Here is a 24,000-nt window from a genome sequence, read left to right on the forward strand (position 1 = left end):
CGTGGGGAGTCGTTTTACCAGAATATGATGACTGCTGTGGTCAAAGAGTTTGAAGAGAAAGGTAAATTTGAATCTTTTAAAAAAAAGAAGGAATGTTTGGAGGGAGGGGATATGGGGTGGGAGGTTTTTCTGTTCATTTCCCGTCATTGTGATTTTTCTTGAATGTCAGCAAGAGCTGCTAGTGTTTTTTTCTTCTTCTGTCCAGCTGAGGGCAGTGTTGTTGTAGTTATGTGAGCTGCGCTCTCCCCCCCAGGCCAGCAGGGGGCATTGTTGCTCTAGTGATCTGAGCTGCTCTCTCTCCCCCCAGGCCAGCTGGGGGCAGTGTTGCTCTAGTGATCTGAGCTCCTCTCTCTCTCCCCCCAGGCCAGCAGGGGGCAGTGTTGCTCTAGTGATCTGAGCTCCTCTCTCTCTCCCCCCAGGCCAGCAGGGGGCAGTGTTGCTCTAGTGATCTGAGCCGCTCTCTCTCTCCCCCCCCCAGGCCTGGTGAAGCTGGAGGAGGGCAGGAAGCTGGTGTTCGTCCCGGGGCAGTCCATCCCCCTGACGGTGGTGAAGTCTGATGGGGGCTACACCTACGACACGTCCGACCTGGCGGCGCTCAGGCAGCGGCTGTTTGAGGAGAAGGCTGACATCATCGTCTACGTGACGGACAGCGGGCAGGTGAGCGGGGGGGTCCGGCTCCATCACCAGACGCCTGATTGATCTGAAAGGAACGTATCGGGTGCCGGTGGGTGTGGAGTTCGCCCTCAGACGGTGTTGGGGGTCTGGGTGGGGCTCTTAGATGCGAGCGGACTCAGATTGAGAGCTGTGAAAGTGGTCGAGGGTGAACTCTGCAGGCCCAACGGCGTCTCATGGAAAGTGGCGGTAAATCTATCGGTGACAGGAAAGCAAGGTCACCCCGTGAAGGGACTCTGAGGTTTGGGTGATGCGCCCCTGACAGGGTGCATGTTAACATGAGCGTGTGTGTTCATGTATGTGGGTGTTTATATGTGTATATGTATCTGTGTGTGCGTTTGTGTGTGTGTGTGTGCACGTGTGTATGTATGTGTGCGTGTAATGTGCAGGTGCGTGTGTGCGTGTGTGCGTATGTGTGTGTATTTGTGTGTGTGTGTTTGCACGTGTGTGTGTAATGTGTGCATATTTGTGTGTGTAATGTGCGTGTATGTGTGTGTGTGTAATGTGCGTGTGTATGTATGTGTGCGTGTGTGCGTGTGTGTGTTTGCACGTGTGTGTGTAATGTGTGCATATTTGTGTGTGTAATGTGCGTGTGTGTGTTTCCTCACAGGCAACACACTTCCAGGTGGTGTTCGCTGCGGGGCAGATGATTGGCTGGTACGACCCCAAGGTGACGCGGGTGGAGCACGCCGGGTTCGGAGTGGTCCTGGGAGAGGACAAGTGAGTGTGACCCCCCCCCCCCGCCACACACACACACACACACACACACACACACAGAGCACCTGCGTTTCAGCAGAAGAGCCGCATGGTAATGAGCCTCTGGTCACTCTGCTCTCTCTCTCTCTCTCTCTCTCTCCCTCTCTCCCTCCCTCTCCCTCTCTTGCTCTCTCTCTCTCTCTCTTTCCCTCTCTCTGCTACAGGAAGAAGTTTAAGACCCGCTCTGGAGACACGGTCAGACTCATGGACCTGCTGGAGGAGGGGCTGAAGAGGTCTATGGACAAACTGAAGGAGAAGGAGAGAGACAAGGTGTGACCGGCAGAACTCTGCTTCGCTCTTACACCACCCTCACCCCCCCTCACCCCCCCTCACCCCCCCCCCCCACCCTCAGCCAGGGTACCTGCCCTCTGCGTTTACAACCCCCCTGTGTTTCCCAGATCTAGCAACGGGCTCACCTCCTCCCTTCATTTACCATAGCTGTGGCTGGCAGATCTGCAGTTGCAATGGAGCAGAGGGTGTGTCTGGGGGCCTCTGGGCTTGGCGGCTGCGTGGCGGATCAGCTGTGCTGTTTTGTGATCCTGTTAGGGTATCCCCCCCCCCCCCCCCCCCACAGTCCCCCCCCCCAAGCCGTGCGAGCCAGCAGACAGTCTGCTGAAGAGGTGCTGCTCAGGCTTCCTGCCAGGCCGGTCACTGTGAAGGATCCTGAAAGTGATGCACGCTGCGGTAAATTCGGTGGAAAAGTTAGAGGGCGTGTAATCGCACCCCCCCCCACTCTCCCCCCCGGGGGGTGTGATCAATTTAGGCAGCTCCTCTCCAGGAAGCCAGTTCTGATCCGTCCCCAGATTTTTATTTTGTTAGCGAGTGTTTATCTCAACCCTTCAAACAGCACTACGGCACGTCTGCCCCCCCCCCCCCCCCCGAACCCCCACCTGCTCTGGGGTTCATTCTGACACCCCCAACCCCCCCCCCCCCCCTCCCCACCTGCTCTGGGGTTCCGATTCTGACATCACCTGGCCTTTTCAAACGAGATCTTACAGCCCAAATTAAACGTCACGCGGGTGAATAAATTGGAGTCAAAGAACACAGATTTGTTTTTTTTCCACCTGTCCCGCCCACCCCCCTTGCCCCCTCCCCTCAGTGCGGGGGGGTGTGTTTTACCTCCTCAGTGCGGGGGGGGGTGTGTTTTACCTCCTCAGTGCGGGGGGGGGTGTGTTTCACGTCCTCTCTCGCGGCTCTGGGCAGGTCATTACAGGCATTTAGCAGACACTCTTATCCAGAGCGACTTACACAACTTTTTACATTGTATCCATTTATACAGCTGGATATATACTGAAGCAATTTCGGTTAAGTACCTTTCTCAAGGGTACAACGGCAGTGTCCTTACCCAGGAATCGAACCTGCGACCTTTCGGTTACAAGCCCAGTTCCTTACCCACTGTGCTGCACTCCGTCCCAGGTCCTGACCCCGGAGGAGCTGACGAAGGCCCAGAGAGCCGTGGCCTTCGGCTGCATTAAATACGCCGACCTGTCGCACAACCGCAACAACGACTACGTCTTCTCCTTCGACAAGATGCTGGACGACCGGGGGAACACGGCGGCCTACCTGCTCTACGCCTACACCCGCATCAGGTGAGCTCAGGTAGACCAGCACGGGGCCTACCTGCACTACGCCTACACCCGCATCGTACTCAGGTGACCCGGCCCCTGCTTACCTCACCCGCATCAGGAGCTCAGGTAGACCAGCACGGCCACCTGCTCTACGCACACCGACAGTGAGCTCGTAGCACGGGCCTACCTCTCTACCCACACGCTCATGACTCAGAGACACACGGGCCTACCTGCTCTACGCCTACACCCGCATCAGGTGAGCTCAGGTAGACCAGCACGGGGCCTACCTGCTCTACGCCTACACCCGCATCAGGTGAGCTCAGGTAGACCAGCACGGGGCCTACGCTCTGAGCGGGAGGCTTGCTGTTTCTGATCTCCACCCAGGTGGGATAGCGGGTGTTCAGACCCGCTTGTTTTCGGGGCTCACTGGCGGGACTCTAACCCCCGCCCTCCTGCCCGTGTGCGCGCAGGTCGATCACCCGCCTGGCCAGCCTGGACGAGGCGGAGCTCCGGAAGGCCGCGGAGACCACCGAGGTGCTGCTGGACCACGAGAAGGAGTGGAAGCTGGGGAAGTGCATCCTGCGCTTCCCCGAGATCCTGCACAAGATCCTGGAGGACCTGCTGCTGCACACGCTGTGCGACTACCTGTACGAGCTGGCCACCACCTTCACAGAGTTCTACGACAGCTGCTACTGCGTGGAGAAGGACCGGCAGACCGGTACGCGTCCAGCCTACCGCCCCAGTTTCTCACATCCTTCCTCAGCCCACAGATATGCCGTTAGAATGCTTTTAACTGATGTCACAATCACTGCTAATGCTGATGTCACAGTCACTGCTAATGCTGATGTCACAATCACTGCTAATGCTGATGTCACAGTCACTGCTGGTATCTGAAAGCAGTGGAGTTCTAGAACTCTGACTTAGAAACCTGCTTTTCAGAGAGTTAATCACACGCCAGCTTTATTATTTTATGTTTTGCATGTTGTAATTTGGTCGGTATTAACTGATGCGTGTAGGCTGATGACTGTTTTAACAGCCTGTCACTGTTTAAATCGCTGCACGCTATTATTTTTGCAGCTCATAAACATAGTGGATTGGAAAATTCAGCGCAGAGACATAACTCTTACAGTGTTACAGTCAACACGATCTCCCCAAATTGTGTGTTTAGTACCGTTTCAGTATTTCTATTGAGCTGCCACCCCCCCCTCCAAATCTGCTCCAGTGTCTTCATTAGCCCCCAGGGTGGAGGTGTGGGGGGGGCGGGGAGTGTTCAGGGCAGCTTTGGGTATTTATGGGTGTGTCGGGTGTTCTGCTGTTTTCCTGGCTGAGTTACTGCGGCTGTAAATAAGCACAACCCCCCCGCAAGGAGAGCAGCCTCTGTGAGTGAGACACGCCAGGTCCTGCCAGAGTTTCAGATTGGGCATGGTCACGAACTGACCCGCCCTCATCTGCACTGGACCGCCTCTGATTGGACGAGGCCGCAGATCGACCCGCCCTCACCTGCGCAGAAACCCCTCCGATTGGGTGTCGCCGCGAGCCTCATATGTGCAGAATGCCTCTGATTGGACGAGCCTGCAGATCGACCCGCCCTCACCTGTGCAGAAACGCGTCCGATTGGGCGAGGTTTACTCCCCTTGGCCTTTCAGCTCTGCGATTGCGTCCCGCGCTTAAAGAAAAGCCTGAAAGTCTCTCGGTTACGTGGAAATTTACGAGCTTTCTGGAGCTGCTGCCGATTTCTTGGACACTGGAAGTTACAGCAGCGGTAATGATGATGTGGTTGGATGTTAAAATGTCCTAAATGCGTAAAATTAGGCCTCTGCTCGGATGAGTTAATACCGTAGTAAATTAGAGTAATCTGCTCCAGTATTTGTGTTGAGAAATGATGGCCCTTTTTTTTTTGTACCTCAAACATTTACATCTGTTAGTTAATCCTCCTGTTTCTGGCTCCCTGACACACAAAAATATCCTCCAGGATTTCTGGTCGGACCGGAGAGTCTGGTGGGAGGAGGCTCTTCTTAACCTTTGTGGGGAGGCCAACCTCCCGACCAATCCCGTGACTCATAGGCCACATTACCCACAGTGCCGGATTAAGTGCTTTTGGTGTATTACAGGACTATAAAATTCAAAATGTGACACATTTTTGTGGGAGTTGTAAATAACTGCGGCTGTCTGCTGTAAATTTAAGGCGGAATGCTTGCGTCCAGCGGCAGCGTTCTGAAGCTGACAGGAGCAGGACTGGGGCTGTGATGATGAATGTGATGATGATGATGATTATTGGTATGATTGAGGTTTGAATGGGTGGCATGTATAGCGCTGAGTTTAGCCAGCCTTCGCTGTACAGACTGAGTCTTTATCGCTGCTTACAGCTCCCTGTCAGGTGATCTGTCTGCTCCCTGTCAGGTGACCTCTCTGCTCCCTGTCAGGTGATCTCTCAGCACCTGCTGGTATTCATTTTACGCATTTCGCTTTACCGCTCTTCCAGAACGCCCTATACGGGGGCCCTGGGGTGTTTTTATTTAGGGCCTGAAAATGCCTCTGCACCCCCCCCCCCCCTGCAATGAACTCCTGTTCTAATTTACACTCCTTTACTCTTTTTCTCCTTATAGTGTGGTCGTGTGGCTAATTTGAAACATGTTTATTGCAGCAGTAAACTGGGTATTTAAAACATGTCCATTTGAGGGGTAAACTCAGCTTTTTGTTGTCCAGCACTCTGTGTTAAGAAGCGTCTGTTAGGAGAACATTCTGGAAGAACATTCTGACCTGGTGCAGCGAAGCCTCTAAAATGGCCGCTCTGACCTCTCTCCCTCCCGTCTGTCTGTCTGTCTGTCTGTCTGTCTGTCTGTCTGTCTGTCTCTCTCTCCCCTGTCTGTCTGTCTGTCTGTCTGTCCCGTGCAGGCGAGGTGGTGAAACTCCTGCCTGAGGCTGCTACCTGTCGCGCCACCGGCCAACTCCATGGCTCCGGTCGACATCCTGGACTCACTCCGTCAGAGTGGACCCGCGAGTACCTCTTGTCCCCATACCTAAACCCCATTCCCCCCGTTACCCACCTCGAAACCTCCATCCCCCCCCGTACCCCCTAAACCTCCACCCCCCCCCCCCGTACCCACTGAACCTCCATCCCCCCCCCCCGTATCCCCTAAACCTCCATTTCCCCCCCGTATCCCTAAACCTCCATCCCCACCCCGTACCCCTAAACCCCATCCCCCCCCGTACCCCCTAAACCTCCATTCCCACCCCGTACCCCCTAAACCTCCATCCCCCCCCGTACCCCTAAACCTCCATTCCCCCCCCCCCCCGTACCCCCTAAACCTCCATCCCCCCCCCCCCCCGTACCCCCAGGATGGCGGTATTTACCAGCGCCTCCGTTACATCACAGTCTTACACCTCAGCTCTCGTTAGCGGCCGACGCGCCACACTGACCCTCTTCAGGACGGGACGTCTACGCCGGGCTTCAGCGGAGAGGCGGGCTGCACTTCCCTAGGAAGGATCCGATTGGCTCTCTGGGCCAGGATGGGAAATCAGAAGAATTGGATTTGGCCGGTTATTTATACATAAACAGATAAAATAACTCTCATCTCATATTTCACATCTATCATCCAAAGTTAAATTCTGTTAAAAAATTACCTTCTGGTTACAACTTTAGTCTTCCTTGATAGTTTTTTAAAAAACATAACTGCCAAAAGTAACTGAATACTGTCTGCCTTTTCTAATCTGGGGCTTGCTGCTGGTGCCCTGGTTGTGTGCCAGGATGTCGAGGTCAGAGGAGTGTTGGTGATTAATGTGGTGTTGTGTGCTGGTAATGAGCGGGATGATTAATCGAGTTGATTAAAGGAGCTAAATGGACCTTTGCTTATTTATTTGTTCATTGTGCGGACAAGCGTGGGCCCTGCCGTGGCATCACAGGGCTGAAGCAGTGAATTACTGCTCAGGACGGGAGGCGGGAGTGGAGAGGGGTGAATTCCAGGTGTTCGCCTTCCCGAAGAAAAGAAATCCTCATCGTCTGCACGGCGCTTCCTTCCGGTTTCGCTCCATTATTACCTCTCACCTTTGTTTTAGAGAAACGGCGATCATGTGATGAACCATCACGCCTTTTTAAGGTCTCGAGTTTTTCCAGTTTTCCGAGGTGCAGTGGGAACAGAAGGGCACGAGGACGCTGGTGGCTGGAGCTTCTCTGTCTTGATCTGGTGTGTTCGAGATTCAGACCCACTTTGCTCTTGTTCTCAGGTCAAATCGTTATTTTTACATAAATACACAACATTTATTAATCTTAAGTTGGGAAAACCACCGTAAATCCGAAGACTCGGAGTTTCACTCCGAACAGGACGGAATTAGCTGGCATTCCTTCTGCTGGGAAGTCTGGCTTACAGATGGGAAAGGGAACCTTACAGAAAAATACAGGTGCATGAAAAGAGCTGATCAGTTTCTGGATTCCATGCCAGTTATGTAAATTAAAAAAAAAAAAAATTTAATCAGTCATTTACGATTCGTTTACAAGCGGATTGATGGCTTGAAACTGTCTTTATCTGAGGTGTGTTACTGTAGCCTAATATTGAAGTGAACCAGCGTTAGTGTCTACATCTGACTGAGAGAAAACCACAGCCGCCCTCTTGGACTTGAGAATGCACTTGTGCTTTAAAGCGATTCCAGCAGGTCATCCTCCCTCGGTGGCTTTGAGATGTTAAAGATGCGTTTTATACTGAAGTGAAACATGGAAATGAAACCAAGTTTTATATACATGCTTATAGTTATAGCAGAGATTATAGTTCTTACACTGTTGAGAATGCCCCCAACCCCCTCCCAAAAAAAAGGGTTAAATGTTCCTTTAAGGCGATTGAAAACCTTTGGCACTTGTGAGAAAACTACCCAGCACACACCCAAACTGACCACACCCACAGGTATCATCCCCACATTTCAGCCATTAACACTGGGAGCGTGCAGAAGTCATGTGATACCACATGACCAATGGGAGCCCTTTGGGGGGGAAAAACCATGATGGTGGGTGTTTAGTGTAAGGTCATTTCGAACCCTTTAACCAGCAAAGTAATATTTTTGTGAAGTTATTATCCTGGCTGTTGTGTCGATAATTAAAACACACATGTAAACATCAGCTGTGAATCAAACGTCCACATCTTCTGTATTTATTTTGGGTTTTTTTTCTCTTAAATCCTCTATTTAGCAGATCAGCACATGGTGCAATGTTAATATTGCGGTCATTCAAACACCTGTCAAGTTCAGTGCATGCTGAAGGTCGCTATAATGCTTTATAGGAAAGAGGTCATTTAAAGGTCAAGCTTTTACACCTTTGTTAATAAATTAAATTAAAATAATCTGAATAAAAAGCAACATTATAAATAATATAAAAAATCACTTGTAAGGAAAGATCATATTTGAAAATGAGTATTTTTTTTGAACCGCGGTACTGTAGAGCGATTTGTGAGTTCTGTGGCTAGTTCTGTAGTGCATGATGGTTAATCTGATTAAACACAAGTCAAAAATCATTTGAAGGTTTACATTTTTACTAACACATTTACAAAAGGGGGGAAAATCATTTGTTCACTATACATTTTTAATAAAGATTTAGTAAAAGCATTTTGATAAATAATCTTAAAAATTAACTTTGTCTTTCAAATAAAATTTTCCATATAACACATTTTGAATATGTACACCCATAAACATGCCTTCTTGCAAAAAACTTTTGAACTGTATGCATAATCCTATACAATATCTTTGGATGTCAGAACTTGGAAGGCTTGCAATAAACGTCTTGGTCCAAAAATACTTGCATGTCGAATCAGAAACACACAAAGATAAAGAATTTATCTGATTGAACACGGTCAGTGGAGATCAGCTGTGAATGTTAGAATTATAGGAACAGCAACGTCTTGTTGAATATCAGGATGAATAATTCTCAAAATAATCTTACCAGCGCACAGCAAGTCTTCAAAGCGTGATTAACATTCCTCACATGAATACAACAATGTTTCTCTGCAGAAGTCATTTGCTCAATCAGCGATCAGGTCCTCGAAGAGGTAGGTTTGAGCTCTGTGTCTGTGGGCTGTCCCAGAAGACTTGCTTTCAGTCTGAAATAACGAGCGAGATCGTAGAGCTCAAACTCTCCTGAAACGCTCTGCCCTTCGATCATTCAGTCAAACAAGACGAGACATTTCATTACTCAGACGGTCCTCGTTGTCAGTTCTGACGATCTGACGTTTCTAAAAACCGTTTGTCTGGAGGTATCATTTTTCTCACAGCTTTTGGGTGGCTGGGGTACCCTTTTGACCCTTTCTGTAAGTTCTCTGAAGGTTGTGTGTTTAGTTATTTCTGTTGGAAAGCAGGTAAGAGTCTTCAAGTGCTTGAACCTTCCCTTGCTGCTCCACTCATATTTTCATCTCTTTCACGTCTGGTCTGAAGGAGTCTCTAACTTTCCCCAGCTTCAGTGCCAGAAGGTGTCCGGCCACTCTGTTGTACCAGTCTGGTGAGCGCCCCCTGCAGGTGAGAGATGAATTACAAAAAGAACAAAAATTCATATGAGCAGTCCCCAAAATGTTTTAAAAATAAGAAATCCGTATCCCTGACAGACTTCTAGTGAAAATGGTTTTATTTGGCTAATGCTTTCCAAGGACCTTTACCGTTGCTTCTGTTTCTAAGGAGCAGAGTTCCATTTGCCTACAAAAGTAAAGTCAGGCAGGCCCAAACGCCGTGTGTAAATGCACCCCTCTTCAGTGAGCACCAGCTCATAAAGTTCACGTCACGGTAAATCCCCCCCCTCCCCCCCCGCCCACGCCCGTCGCGTCCGGTTTCCACACCGCCATCGCGCCGCAGACCGCGGCGTAAGGAAGAACCCGCCGGTTTACCCGCCGCTGTAGGACGTGATGAAACATTACCCATCATCCTCTGCTTCTGTAATGGTAACTCTGCCTCCTGTCACCCTCTTTATTTAAAGCCTCACGTACCGCAGCTCATCTTAAACTGAGTGGGCGTCGCTTCTCGAAGGAAACGGTTTGGGGCGGGGGGGGTGGGGGGGGTGGGTAATAGTAACGTGTTGGGTGGGCCGTCTGGGCTGGTACTGAGGGCTCTCCTGATACCCGGTCTCCATTACATGGCTGGTTTCATTAAATCTGCTGAAGCTAATGGAACAGCGGGGGGGGGGGGGAGGGCGGGGGGTTCAGAGTAACTCTGACTCCCCGGAGGAGAGGAAATTGATCATCTAAACTGCCGCAGGTCTGAGGGAGCTTTGAGCACTAAATCACAGGAGTGAGAGTGTGAGCTCCGTACGAGAGTGGATGAAGGGGTAGTGTCTCTCTCTCTCTCTCTCTCTCCCTGTCCCTCTCTCTCCCCCTCTATCTCTTCTGGTCTTTCTTGTTCCCTCCGTACCACTCTCTCCCTCCCCTCCCCCCCATTTTTTTTCTCTGTCACTCTCTCTCTTCTGGTATCTTTCTCTTGTCTCTCTCCCTCCATCTCTTTCTTTCTGTGGTCTTTCTCCCCCCCCCCCCCGCTCTCACCTGGTGTCCGTGCGGCAGACGTGTGTGAGCCGCGCCCTCCCGGTGCCCAGCGGCTCCAGCAGGTGTACGCAGGTGAGCACCTGCGCTCTCACCCCCCGGGGCGGGGCGTCGGGGTGCTCGGTCGACGCCGCGGCCAGGACGGTCGCCCCCGACGACGGGTCGCGCTGCCAGGTCCTGGGACAGACAGACAGACGGACGGAACGGGACAGACGGACGTCAGCTCCCCCCGATAATGAGACGGCTCATCCTGCGGTCGCCACGTGAGCAAGGCTTCACACGCACAGCGCAGGGCCCGCAACGGCGGCCATCTTTAGCGTCAGACGTCACTGAGCATTAACCTGCCAGGGTGCTGTGTCTGCTGTGCATCACATTCACACACCTGCTGTCCTCACACACCTGCTGTCCTCTCACACTCCTGCTGTCCCCACACACTCCTGATGTCCTCACACACTCCTGCTGTCCTCACACACTCCTGCTGTCCTCACACACCTGCTGTCCTCACACACTCCTGATGTCCTCACACACTCCTGCTGTCCTCTCACACTCCTGCTGTCCGCACACACTCCTGCTGTCCTCACACACCCCTGCTGTCCTCACACACTCCTGCTGTCCCCACACACTCCTGCTGTCCTCACACACTCCTGCTGTCCTCACACACCTGCTGTCTCCACACTCCTGCTGTCCCCACACACCCTGCGTCCCCACACTCCTGCTGTCCCCACACATCCCGCTGTCCTCACACACTCCTGCTGTCCTCACACACCTGCTGTCCACACACTCCTGCTGTCCTCACACACACCTGCTGTCCTCACACACTCTGCTGTCCTCACACACTCCTGCTGTCCCCACACACTCCTGCTGTCCTCACACACTCCTGCTGTCCTCACACACACCTGCTGTCCTCACACACTCCTGCTGTCCTCACACACTCCTGCTGTCCCCACACACACCTGCTGTCCCCACACACACCTGCTGTCCTCACACACTCCTGCTGTCCTCACACACACCTGATGTCCCCACACACTCCTGCTGTCCTCACACACTCCTGATGTCCTCACACACTCCTGCTGTCCCCACACACTCCTGCTGTCCTCACACACACCTGCTGTCCTCACACACTCCTGCTGTCCTCACACACCCTGCTGCTCAACCACGCACACACGCTGCGTGCTCCACACACACACCTGCTGTCCTCACACACTCCTGCTGTCCTCACACACACCTGATGTCCCCACACACTCCTGCTGTCCTCACACACTCCTGATGTCCTCACACACTCCTGCTGTCCCCACACACTCCTGCTGTCCTCACACACTCCTGATGTCCTCACACACTCCTGATGTCCTCACACACTCCTGCCTGGGACCCATTGGCTGCTTAGACCTGCGTTACCTGTGCAGGTGCTGACAGACTAGGTCACTGAAGGGCAAGTCCTGAAGGCCACTTGGCATTAGTTCAAACGCCCAACCCTAGAAGTCAGAAGTCTGGTGACCCAAACAGCTGGTGCCTCTGAATCAGTGCATATTTCTTTTTTCCTCTCCCTTTATGAGGTGCTGAAACCTTCCTAATTTCTCCCTGTGTTCTGTAACGGGCTGTGGGGAGGGGGCAAGGGTGGGTTTTGGCGGGGGGGGGCTTGTTACCTGAGCAGCACGTGGTCCAGGGGGGGCCGCGCCCCCACCCCCTGCAGGGTGTAGCGGTACACCTCGGTGTCCTCGCCCAGCCTCTCGATCACGCCGCAGTGCTGGAGCTCCTCCTCCCAAACCTGCTGCTCCCTCAGGAGGAGGTGCAGCGCCTCCTCCACCGGCGCCTCCACCTCCACCACCGCCTTCCAGGAGCGCAGGGGGAGCCCGTCCTCCTCCTGACGACCACACAGACGGGACGGTCACAGACGGGACGGTCACAAAGCCCTGCACCCCAGGTGAGTGTGGGGGAGGGGGGAGGGGGGGAGGCGTTCCCTTTGTACCCAGTTCATGCATTTCCTCCAAGCAAGTAATTTGGGTAACACTACAATAACATCACATGAATTGGCATTAACTAATGTACTTGTTCACATTAATTAATGATGTACAAATACATACAATACAGTTTTCATTAGGTAGTAGTTAATAAATTAATGTATTAGTTACGTGAGTAGTTATATATGGGGAAAACATAGAATAAGCTCATAATTAGTTAACCTTTAAAAATACATAAACTTTTTTTCCTATATAAATTGTTAACATGAATTCATGATGTACAAATACATTAACAAAGCTGTACACATTAACTTTTAATTAGTTAGCATTTAACATTAAATTACTTACAACATTAATGCCAATTCCACCTTATTGTGAAGTGTTACTGTAATTTGTTGTTTTTTTTATTAAATGAAAATCTGTAATATTCAGAATATATTCATATCTGCAGGTTTTGTTCTGCAAATTTACGGTCATGTGCTCTGGGTCATGAACTGAATCCCATTGACTGTCTTTAGGCCCTGCGTCTCTACAAAAGGACGCACAGGTATGTACACCTGAAAAATGCACACCTAGGCAACAGAGCATGATTACATATCTGCTTCAAACATGTCAGCTGCACCTTTGTGAAGTTTCTGCTCCTGAACAGTGCGTTAGTAGACCTGGGAGGCCTCTGCTTTACAGTAAGAGCAGAATTACTGTGGATGAGAAGGTGTGAGTGATTTGGGGTGATTTGGGGGGATTTGGGGTGATTTCCGCACCTTTCTGAACGCCAGGTCGACACTGTTTGGGCTGGAGAAAGGCGCCCAGCCGCGGAACCCCTCCCTGGCCTCCCGCAGGACGTCCTGAACGCAGAGGTCTAGCGCCTCACGCTGGTCCTGCTCCGCCTCGCTGAGGTCCGGCGGGAAATGCCACCCGTCCCCCGGCTGGAGAACTTCATCTCCCAGAATGCCCTGGTTCTGCATCAGCCAGTCCCTTGGTACCTGGGAACAAGCAGTAGCCAATAACATCACGCTACACCAACATAGAAACGCACTCCGGAATGTGAATGGTCAGCACAGTCAAACAGGTGTGAGCACATAGAAAGACTGCCTGAGTGATTGAGTGATTGATTGAGGGATTGATTGATTTGCATTGACCTGCCTGTCATCTCATGAGAATTCTTTGTGCACTGTGCTGAATGTAGTCTTGTGCATTCACAGGTCTGTGAACAGACGTACCTGGTCTCATGTGTTCACTGCTCTGGAGACAGACGTACCTGGTCTCATGTGTTCACTGCTCTGGAGACAGACGTACCTGGTCTCATGTGTTCACTGCTCTGGAGACAGACGTACCTGGAAGAGGTGAGCGGACTCCGCCACCAGGTGAGCCAGCCCCTGTGTGGCAGCGAGGTTCTCACTCAGGTCCCTCTGGTCTGGCCTGCCCAGGCTGTGCTTCCTGTGGCTCGACCTGCTGGAGAGCAGTAATCATCATCATCTTCATCATCATCTTCAAAACAACAGCAATATCAATAATAATCATAAAGAACAACCACAATAATAATAATAATAATAATCATCATTATCATCATCATCATCATCATCATCATCATCATCATCATCATCATCACCATCAAAAACAGCAGCAGCAACAGCAACAACACATTTTATTTGCTTGTTCAGTAACTCTTTGTATATTCCCATGCAAGTGTGGTACAATGGAGCACGATAAGATACTGAATAGCTTGAAATAGCATCAGTATCCGTGGAGACGTCAACAACCTCAGCGATGCTGTCGTGTCGAGGTGTAGTGATGTTGGCCAGGAAGTGTCCGAGCTTCGGTCAGATCCTCACAGAGCGCACGGGAGCCAGTGAATCCCAACCCGAATCTCAGCGCTCGTTTTCAAATTCAATCAATCAATCAAATTATATTTGTATTTGTATTTATTTGTATAGCATATTTTACAGCAGTTGTCACAATACGCTTTACAGACAAGATACTGTTTTCACCGATCACTTCCTGTTTTCTCTAAAAGCTATGAAGCTTCGAACAGGAAGCGCAAACCCCAAATTGGTGTTGTCACTAATATCACCACCACTTCTTCAAAACCAAAGGGAATTTAGCGCTGAATTTGCATCAAGCCCAAGCTCATTTCTGCACGTCTTTCTGAATTAGAGCCACGTTTCCAAACGTGTGTGTACACACGTACCTTTATACATATCTGCTTGGGCATGAAACGCCTTATTAAATCACCGTTTTCCTTTATCATCTCAATTTTTTACAGTTATTTTTCGAAGTGAATGTGACATTCTTTCCCGGCGCGCGTTCAGAGACGAGGAAGAGATGAGGAAGATGTACGGCGGGATTCTGAGCCCTCTTCGGCGCAGCGGGTGATCCTACGGTTCTGACGGCGTTTGAGCTGCGCAGGCACACGGAGAGGACAGGGAGGGGTTTTTTTTTGGGGGGGGGGGGGACGCTCGCTGCAGTAAGAGCCCGCGCCCCCCTTCGTGAGACATCACAGCGCTTTCCCAGCATTCCGAAATCACAGCGTGTTCTCTCAGACGCTCCGAGAAGAGAGAGAGGCGCGTACGAGGCTGTGGTGTTCCCTGTCCCACACACCCGCCAGCGAGGGCCCCACACACCCTTATCTCCTCACAGCAAGACTCAAAGTCTCCTTTAAAAAAAAAAAAAAATCAAAATATTCTGCTCTCTCTCTCCCTCTCTCTCTCTCTCTCTCTCTCCCTCCCTCCCTCTCTCTCTCTCTCTCCCTCTCTCTCTCTCTCTCTCTTGCCCGTTTTCCTATAACCAGATTAAATGAATTATAGATATAATGTGCCCTATATCTGTGCAGAACTAAAGCCAGATGCTGAGCTGCGCTGGGTTGCATAAGCGCTGGTCACACTAAATGTGCCTGAAAGCTGCTCATTAAGAAAGCAGGTAGCGGGGTTTTGGCTGCCTTGTGTTCTGTGAGCTTTACTTTGTTGTGAAATGGGACACTTCTGAGATGCGTTTATTAATGTTATAAAAACGGGTAAAATATGTGCTGGATCCCAAAAAAGAACACACTGCGGATTTCTCTAATAATCTGTACCAGGACAAATCTTACGCAACACGAGTTGTGCAAGTTGAGAGAGTATTTTGTGTGTGTGTGTGTGTGTGTGTGTGTGTGTGTGTGTGTGTAGAATCCAGGGCTTTACTGCAGTGAGGAGAGCTTTACCTGGTGCTGCTGTCTCTCTCCAGGTGAGAGTTACCTGGTGGTGGTGCTGTGGGGTTTCAGGTGAGAGTTACCTGGTGGTGGTGCTGTGGGGTTTCAGGTGAGAGTTACCTGGTGGTGGTGCTGTCTCTCTTCAGGGTGTTCAGGTGGAAGAGTGATGGAGCCAGGCAGACCGCCACGTTCGTCGGGGTCATCTGGTTCTCCTTGGCGCACGCCACCACATCCCTGAGGAAGAGGAGGAGGGTCTGCAGCGCCTCCCTGTTCTCGTCCGGCAGGAGGAAGATGGCCGCCTGCACGCCGGCGAACTGCTGGTCCTTCGGGAAGTCTGAGATGAGAGAGGATGGACAGTGAGCCCGGTGGGGGGGGAGGAGACGGATTGGTAGGACAGGGCTGGCATACCGCCAAGAGTAGGTAGATGTGGAGAGAGGACTGCAGCTCTTACACTGATAGACGTGGAGAAGGACTAAAGCTCTTATACTGATAGATGTGGAGAAGGACTACAGATCTTACAGTCGTAGATGTGGAGAGAGGACTACAGGTCTTACACTGATAGATGTGCAAAGAGGACTACAGGTCTTACACTGGTAGATGCGGAGGATGGTCTACAGCTCTTACACTGATAGATGTGGAGAGAGAGACTACAGCTCTTATGCTGGTAGATGTGGAGAGAGGACTACAACTCTTACACTGATAGATGTGGAGAGAGAGAGACTACAGCTCTTACACTGATAGATGTGGAGAAAGACTATAGTTCTTACACTGGTAGATTTGGAGAAGGACTAAAGCTCTTACACTGATAGATGTGGAAAGGGAATACAGCTCTTACACTGACAGATGTAGAGACTACAGGTCTTACACTGATAGATGTAGAGACTACAGGTCTTACACTGATAGATGTGGAGGAAGGACTCGCAGAGCTTGCTGGAGAAGATGGGCTCGGGCAGGTCCCTGAAGTACTGCTTCACCATGTCGGCCACGTCGTACGCAGACTGGCCCTCGTAGCTCACGCCCGCCGGGTCGGCCTCCACCATCTCCCGCAGGGCCTGGATCCGAGACTTCACTCCGGACTTACGGAACAACCCCACCTGGGAGTGGGAGGTGAGAGCGTTGGTGTGGAGGAGATGTGGAGAGATCTGAGAGTCATTTCCTGGAAGTGTGTGTGTGTGTGTCTGTGTGTGTTTGGCAGTGTAATCTCCGCAGAATCATGGCATAACTGCATCAATTTTTCAGATGATACTTCAGGCCACAGGAGTAGCAGACAGGCTAAATAACTAAAACACCACACAGCACAGCCATCCTAACAGTCTCCAATAATACAGACCAAGCCAAATGACTGTAGGGATAAATGTTATGTAGTCCTGTACGGCACGTTTATGAGCTGGCTTTATAACTTTACGAGCCTGTCCCACAGCAGCCTGTGACTGATCACCGGTCACCGAGGCTTGTTCTTAAACACGACGCTAAAGACCCACCTGGTCCAGGCCCTCTGCTCTCAGGTAGTGCAGGGCCTTCAGGATGCCGGGGGGTAGGGGGTACCCCGTCTGCTGCACGCTCTGAAGCAGGGGAACCCCAAATACCCTTCCGTCCCAGGACTCCGGGACCCTCGTCTTCCTCATGGTCTTTGGAACAGTCCTGAAAAACAGGGGTGGGGCAGGCTGGTTATGTGGCTGGCATTAACACTTTAAGAAGCAGTTTGTCTAAGTTATAATAAAACTGTTCTGGTGCAGTTCTCCTTACCCCGTGTCTCTAGGGTGCTGCTGAGCGAGAACTGAGGAGTTGTAAAGAAGCAAACTCTGTGCTTTATTTCTGAAATGGAACGACTGCTGCTTCGTTCATCTTGATATTGAAATAACTGCCACTCGGCTTTAGAATTAATCATTCGGTCTTTTTTGTGCCTGCTTTTCGAAACATGGTCAGGACACCAAGGTTTAATTGACAGGGATTAATTTTTCAATTATGTATTGGCTTTCTTTGCGGATAAATTATTACGATGACTTATTCAGCAATATGGCATCCATTTTTATGTTTTTGAACCATGCTAAAACCATTAAAAACCAGACACACTGTGCTAGACACACACACACACGCACACACACTCTCACAGACACACACACCCATGCCCACAACACACACGCCGACACACACACACACACACACACACGCACAGGCACACAGGCACACAGGCAAACACTCTCACAGACACACACACCCATGCCCACAACACACATGCCCACACACACATAGACACACAGACACACACACACACACACACACACACAGGCACACACAGGCACACACAGGCACACACAGGCACACGCGCATGGTAAATGGTAAATGGACTGCATTTATATAGCGCTTTTATCCAAAGCGCTTTACAATTGATGCCTCTCATTCGCCAGAGCAGTTAGGGGTTAGGGGTTAGGTGTCTTGCTCAAGGACACTTCGACACGCCCAGGGCGGGGTTTGAACCGGCAACCCTCCGACTGCCAGACAATCGGTCTTACCTCCTGAGCTATGTCGCATGCACACACACACAGACACACACACACACACATGCCCACACACACACAGGCACACATACACACGCGCGTGCACACGCGCACACACACACAGACACACACAGCGCTGGATCTCTTTGATAGGGTCAGCTCCAGTTAGGATTTAATTTACAGTCTGTCCCTCCATTCTTAACTCTGAACCAGGCTGTTCAATTAAACTCAACATCAACCCCACTGCATTAGCTTAATAAAGTACCGCTGGTGATTAAATATGATTGCTTATCTGAAGAGACCCAACGTTTTTTTTTTCTTGTGTGTGTTTTAATTCATTTCCTCCCCTTTGTAATAAGTAGACCCACAGGACATCAGATATGACTCATCAGACAAGAGGGCCGAGTCGAGCTGATTGGATGAAACAAATGAGACACAAAACTTATCTAAACCCAAGCTTTTACCTCCCCTGTGACCGTTCTGCATACTGAAGCGCCGGATCGATGGGAACATGCGGAGGGGCCGAAGTGGGCCTTTCTTTGTGCTTTGCTCAATGATTGTTAAAACAAATAGCCCAATTACTCTCCTCTGCAAAAGTCAATTACGCTGTCCTTTCGCCTCCAGCAATCGGTTCTACCCAGGTTCACCGCACAACTGCATAATGTCAGACTCTTTATTAATTGTCCCGCGGGGAGCTGAGTTTTTGAGTTTCCGTCTGGAGGCAAACGAAAAGGCAATCAGAGCTCGCAATGTAAACAATAACTCAGGACGGATTATAATCCATCATTTGTACATTCCCCGTTGACGCCGTTTGAAGGCTAGCTGCCATTAGCCAAGTGGCATTACCCAAAATGAAACAGAGCAAAAAGAGAAGGGAAAAACACACGCCTCACACCACAGAAGTGTCAGCACGTTCTGAGATGTTCAAATCGGTTTCACTAAACTAAGAGGTGCAGGCAGATGTGTTTTACTTTCCCCCGTCTCTAGGGGGAGCCGCTGAGGTCCTCCGCATCACAGGGTTAGTTACCGACACACACAGGACTGCGCAGTGGAGTTACGCAGCCCGGACGGACACAGCACTGCCGGCCGTGAACCGCCTCCCCTGGAACGTTGCCTGTCGCTCCGCAGTTAGTGCTCCTAAAAACACGCCGTCGTTTGATCTCTGGACCAGCCCGACTCGGCCAAAGGGCAGAACGACCCCTAACGGACATCAGAGCACCAGCCCCCCCCTTCCTTACCAGACCCCCACTCCTTACCAGCTCCAGCCCCCCCCTTACCAGCTCCAGGCCCCCAAACTTACCAGCTCTAGCCCCCCCGCCCCCCCCTTACCAGCTCCAGCCCCCCGCCCCCCTTACCAGCTCCAGCCCCCCTCCCCTCCCCCCCCCTTACAGCTGCCGCCACATCCTACCAGCCAGCCCACCACATCCCCGTTGACATGTTCTCGGCTCCCGCAGCAGACTTACTTCAGCTCTAGGGAGCCGCGAGTCCCCCCAGGTACCACACCCAGACCCAGAGTTACCAGCTCCACGGCCACCTGCCCCGTGCCCCCCCTAACGCCTGCCTCCAGTTATGCTCACAGCCCCTGACTCTGACCAGCCTCCTCGCCCCCCCCTTAAGCTCCAGCCCCCCCCCACCCTCCTTACCAGCTCCAGCCCCCCCCTCCTTACCAGCTCCAGCCCTGCTTGCTGGAGGGCGAGAACTTGTCCATGAGCGCGGTGAGTCTCAGCAGGGACAGTTTCTGCAGCAGGTTGATGTGGACCGCAGGCTGCCCCTCGATCCCGGTTGCGGGGGGGTCTGGGTGCAGCTCCTGTTCACTGGTCCAGTGGAGCCGACCCAGCCTAAAACGCACAGCAGCCATGATGTTAGCTCGTTATCGCTCGCTGCGATGCTAGCTCATTATCGCTCACTGCGATGCTAGCTCGTTATCGCTCGCTGCGATATTAGCTCGTTATCGCTTGCTGCGATGCTAGCTTGTTATCGCTCGCTGTGATGCTAGCTTGTTATCGCTTGCTGCGATGCTAGCTTGTTATCGCTCGCTGCAATGCTAGCTTGTTATCGTTTGCTGTGATGCTAGCTTGTTATCGCTCGCTGCGATTAGCTTGTTATCGCTCGCTGCGATGCTAGCTTGTTATCGCTCGCTGTGATGCTAGCTTGTTATCGCTCGCTGCAATGCTAGCTCGTCATCGCTCACTGTAATGTTAGCTCGTTATCGCTCGCTGCGATGCTAGCTCATAATCGCTCGCTGCGATGTTAGCTCGTTATCGCTCGCTGCGATGCTAGCTCATAATCGCTCGCTGCGATGTTAGCTCGTTATCGCTCGCTGCGATGTTAGCTCATAATCGCTCGCTGCGATGTTAGCTCGTTATCGCTCGCTGCGATGCTAGCTCATAATCGCTCGCTGCGATGCTAGCTTGTTATCGCTCGCTGTGATGCTAGCTTGTTATCGCTTGCTGCGATGCTAGCTTGTTATCGCTCGCTGTGATGCTAGCTTGTTATCGCTTGCTGCGATGCTAGCTTGTTATCGCTCGCTGCAATGCTAGCTTGTTATCGTTTGCTGTGATGCTAGCTTGTTATCGCTTGCTGCGATGCTAGCTTGTTATCGCTCGCTGCAATGCTAGCTTGTTATCGCTCGCTGTGATGCTAGCTTGTTATCGCTCGCTGCAATGCTAGCTCGTCATCGCTCACTGCAATGTTAGCTCGTTATCGCTCGCTGCGATGCTAGCTCATAATCGCTCGCTGCGATGTTAGCTCGTTATCGCTCGCTGCGATGCTAGCTCATAATCGCTCGCTGCGATGTTAGCTCGTTATCGCTCGCTGCGATGTTAGCTCATAATCGCTCGCTGCGATGTTAGCTCGTTATCGCTCGCTGCGATGCTAGCTCATAATCGCTCGCTGCGATGCTAGCTTGTTATCGCTCGCTGTGATGCTAGCTTGTTATCGCTTGCTGCGATGCTAGCTTGTTATCGCTCGCTGTGATGCTAGCTGTTATCGCTTGCTGCGATGCTAGCTTGTTATCGCTCGCTGCAATGCTAGCTTGTTATCGTCGCTGTGATGCTAGCTTGTTATCGCTTGCTGCGATGCTAGCTTGTTATCGCTCGCTGCAATGCTAGCTGTATCGCTCGCTTGATGCTAGCTCGTTATCGCTCGCTGCGATATTAGCTCGTTATCGCTCGCTGTGATATTAGCTCGTTATCGCTCGCTGCGATGCTAGCTCGTTATCGCTCGCTGCGATATTAGCTCGTTATCGCTCGCTGCGATGCTAGCTCATAATCGCTCGCTGCGATGCTAGCTCATAATCGCTCGCTGCGATGCTAGCTCATAATCGCTCGCTGCGATGCTAGCTCATAATTGCTTGCTGTGATGCTAGCTCGCTATCGCTCGCTGCGATGTTAGCTTGTTACCACTCACTGCGCTCACTGCGATTAGCGCTCACTGCGATCTGCTCCCAAGGCTACAGCGCTGGCCGTACTCCACAGGAAGCGGCTAACGCACGGCCCATCCACATCGCTTGCATAATTATATCATTTCCCTGCTATTCTTTGTTCTTATGAGTCAAAATCTTCACAAGATTTATGATGACAAAAAGAATGCTTGCCAGTTTCCCAATCTGCCTGTAAATATAACTGACTTTGAGGGCCATTGGGGGACAATCTGTGACAAATTTAAAATGTTTTATTGGGAGTTAAGGGGAAGTGTAATTTGTGTCAGTATTTTTAAAATGTGATTAATTCACCATAATTATGAACATAATAAAAAAGAAGAAAGAGAAAGAAAAGATGTTACCCCCAGCAGCCATTGCGGTTTTACCTTCTGTGTTGCGGAGATGGCCGCTCTCCGGAGTAGCGCTCGCTCGCGGGCTCGGGCTCGGGCTCTTCTGGGGTTTGGTCGCAGTTCTCCTGGTCTCCCTCCGGGGGGGTGGAGTCGGCCCCCCGGTGCTGTTCGATTTCCAGGTGGATGTCCCTGGGAGAGGGCGGGCAGGGGGAGGAGCCGGAGCCGGTGTGGGCGGAGTCGGAGTCTCCGTCGTCCGACAGCTTCTCGCTCCAGGCGGTGACCAGCTGCTGCAGGCCGCTGATGCGCTCCATGACGCTGTCCAGCGCGGAGAACACGTCGTCGTCGTCGGCGTCCTCCCCCCCCCTCCCCGTCCACACGGGGGGGTCGCTTACGGTGCGCCCGTGCGCCGGCCCCCCCGGGACGTTGTCGTAGACGCTGCTGCGCTTGTCGGTTGGGGACGCCAGCGGGCTGCAGACCAACCCGCGCTCCTTCGACCCGCTGCTCAGGCACTGCCGGCCTCGGTAACCGTGGAAACTGCCCGTCCGCCAGTTAACGGAGGTGTTGTCGATGGGGCACAGGACGCTGTGGGTCAGCGCCGTGGGGAACGTCCCGGGCTTGTGGCCCGGCGGGACCTGGAAGGCCACGTGCTCCTGGCGGTGGTTCTGGTTCTGGTTCTGGTAGGCCTGGTCGTCCGTGTGCCGGTTCGGGCTCTGGTCGAGGGGCGGGGCCCGTTGGCGATGGCTGCGGACCCGGGTCACGGGACTGGGCGTGCTGACGGCGCTGCTGGGCAGGGAGGGGCTGGCGCTCCCGGAGCGGGGGGGGGAGGACGGGGGGCTGGCGGGCCCGTCCCGAAGCTCGGACAGGTCCAGGCAGCGCAGGCGCGCGAGCTTCTCCTCGTCGAATCCGTCCTGCAGCACCGGCCCGCTGATCAGCACCCGGGCCTTGTTGCCGTGAGACGGAGGCCTCAGCGTGCCGCCACGGAGACGCAGCTTCTCCATCTTACGCATCAGGCTCCGCCCCCTCTTCCTGGGCGGCCTGTCCGCCAGGCGCTCCTCGCTCCCCGGGCCGGGGGTGTCTCCGGGCGACGGGGGGGCGCTGAGGGACCCGTCCTGGGAGGGGGGCTGGCAGGAGGAGCGGGAGGAGCTCCGGCTGGTTTCCGGGTCCTCCGGGGTTTTCGGGGTGCCGCAGCCGCCGTTGCTCTCGCCGGAGCTGTGCGGCGAGCCGGCCTCGTCGCGGAAGGGCGGTTCCCGCGGCGACGACGTGTCCGCGCTGGGGCTGTCGGGCGAGGGCAGGAACTCCAGGCCCTCCTGCCGGGACCAGCGTCGGGTCCCCCGCTCGAAGGCCCACCGGGCGCTGATGGCACACGGCTCGTCCTCCTCCGAGTCTTCACTCTGGATGGGGGGACGCGGAACAACTCTGTCCCCCAAACCAAACCTCCAAAACAACCAGCTCACCCCCTCCCAGCCTGGCTCACCCCCTCCCAGCCTGGCTCACCCCCTCCCATCCCGGCTCACCCCCTCCCAGTTCCGGGTCACCCCCCCGCTCTCCACACAGTTCCCAAACTTAGCGGACCCGTTTCACGTCCGCGGCTCGGCGCCAGAACTCACCCTCCTCCTGGACCGGTGCGTCTCCAGCTTCATCTCCACGCACCTGTTCAAGGTGCTCAGCCTCCTGAAAGGCACAGGCGTTTAGTCAACGTGATGAAAGGAAGCGCTAGCAGCTCTCATCTCTGTTCAAGCGCGCGCACTCCAGGCCCCAGAAAAAGACCCGTTTCGCCCCGCGATCACCAGGAGGGAATACCTGCAGAGTGAGTCTACGGCGTCTTTATCCAGGAACTGGTGGTCGCTCTTCACCCAGTCTATATCGATGGGAAACTGGGAGTCTGGAGCACAAAGAAGGAGCAGATAAGAGGATAACTTTGCATTATTAACTGTGGATTATCATCCGCGTGCTTAATAAAACTTCAGTGCCTCATACAGTTCTGAGATGAAAGAGCTGAATATTTACCTCTGAACAACTGCACGTACTGGGGGAAGCCCGCTGCTCTGAGCCAATCACACGCTTCCTTTGCTTCAATTTCTGAAACGAGCAAAT

The 24,000-nt window shown here is 52.5% G+C and overlaps 3 protein-coding genes across 5 annotated transcripts in view; 2 read left to right on the forward strand and 1 right to left on the reverse strand.

Annotated features, from left to right (window-relative positions):
- Nucleotides 1-3,905, forward strand: part of rars1 (arginyl-tRNA synthetase 1) — an 11,670-nt gene extending 7,765 nt beyond the window's left edge. The window contains exons 9-14 of the mRNA XM_064349680.1: nucleotides 1-61; nucleotides 479-657; nucleotides 1,283-1,392; nucleotides 1,593-1,698; nucleotides 2,845-3,017; nucleotides 3,467-3,905. The exon at nucleotides 1-61 is cut by the window's left edge and continues 44 nt beyond it. Coding sequence (XP_064205750.1) covers nucleotides 1-61; nucleotides 479-657; nucleotides 1,283-1,392; nucleotides 1,593-1,698; nucleotides 2,845-3,017; nucleotides 3,467-3,890 — 1,053 coding nt within the window. The 3' untranslated portion in view covers nucleotides 3,891-3,905. The remainder of the gene's footprint in view (nucleotides 62-478; nucleotides 658-1,282; nucleotides 1,393-1,592; nucleotides 1,699-2,844; nucleotides 3,018-3,466) is intronic.
- The window catches only part of nop16 (NOP16 nucleolar protein homolog (yeast)), a 288,906-nt gene that overhangs the window by 56,163 nt on the left and 208,743 nt on the right, over nucleotides 1-24,000 (forward strand). The gene's annotated exons all lie outside the window — the stretch shown is intronic.
- si:dkeyp-23e4.3 (rho GTPase-activating protein 7) overlaps nucleotides 8,361-24,000 on the reverse strand; it is a 51,058-nt gene continuing 35,418 nt past the window's right edge. For 2 of the 3 annotated variants that reach the window (XM_064349677.1, XM_064349679.1), the window contains exons 2-14: nucleotides 23,914-23,985; nucleotides 23,707-23,788; nucleotides 23,514-23,577; nucleotides 21,943-23,297; nucleotides 19,803-19,973; nucleotides 17,119-17,278; nucleotides 16,533-16,731; nucleotides 15,758-15,971; nucleotides 13,788-13,905; nucleotides 13,215-13,436; nucleotides 12,139-12,356; nucleotides 10,499-10,672; nucleotides 8,361-9,482 (exon numbers count right to left, since the gene is read on the reverse strand). In XM_064349677.1, the coding sequence (XP_064205747.1) occupies nucleotides 9,374-9,482; nucleotides 10,499-10,672; nucleotides 12,139-12,356; nucleotides 13,215-13,436; nucleotides 13,788-13,905; nucleotides 15,758-15,971; nucleotides 16,533-16,731; nucleotides 17,119-17,278; nucleotides 19,803-19,973; nucleotides 21,943-23,297; nucleotides 23,514-23,577; nucleotides 23,707-23,788; nucleotides 23,914-23,985 (3,158 nt within the window). In that variant the 3' untranslated portion in view covers nucleotides 8,361-9,373. The remainder of the gene's footprint in view (nucleotides 9,483-10,498; nucleotides 10,673-12,138; nucleotides 12,357-13,214; nucleotides 13,437-13,787; nucleotides 13,906-15,757; nucleotides 15,972-16,532; nucleotides 16,732-17,118; nucleotides 17,279-19,802; nucleotides 19,974-21,942; nucleotides 23,298-23,513; nucleotides 23,578-23,706; nucleotides 23,789-23,913; nucleotides 23,986-24,000) is intronic. The other variant, XM_064349678.1, reaches the window with a different exon arrangement.

The sequence above is a fragment of the Anguilla rostrata genome, chromosome 9, assembly GCF_018555375.3.
Source record: "Anguilla rostrata isolate EN2019 chromosome 9, ASM1855537v3, whole genome shotgun sequence".
Taxonomy (NCBI): Eukaryota; Metazoa; Chordata; class Actinopteri; order Anguilliformes; family Anguillidae; genus Anguilla; species Anguilla rostrata.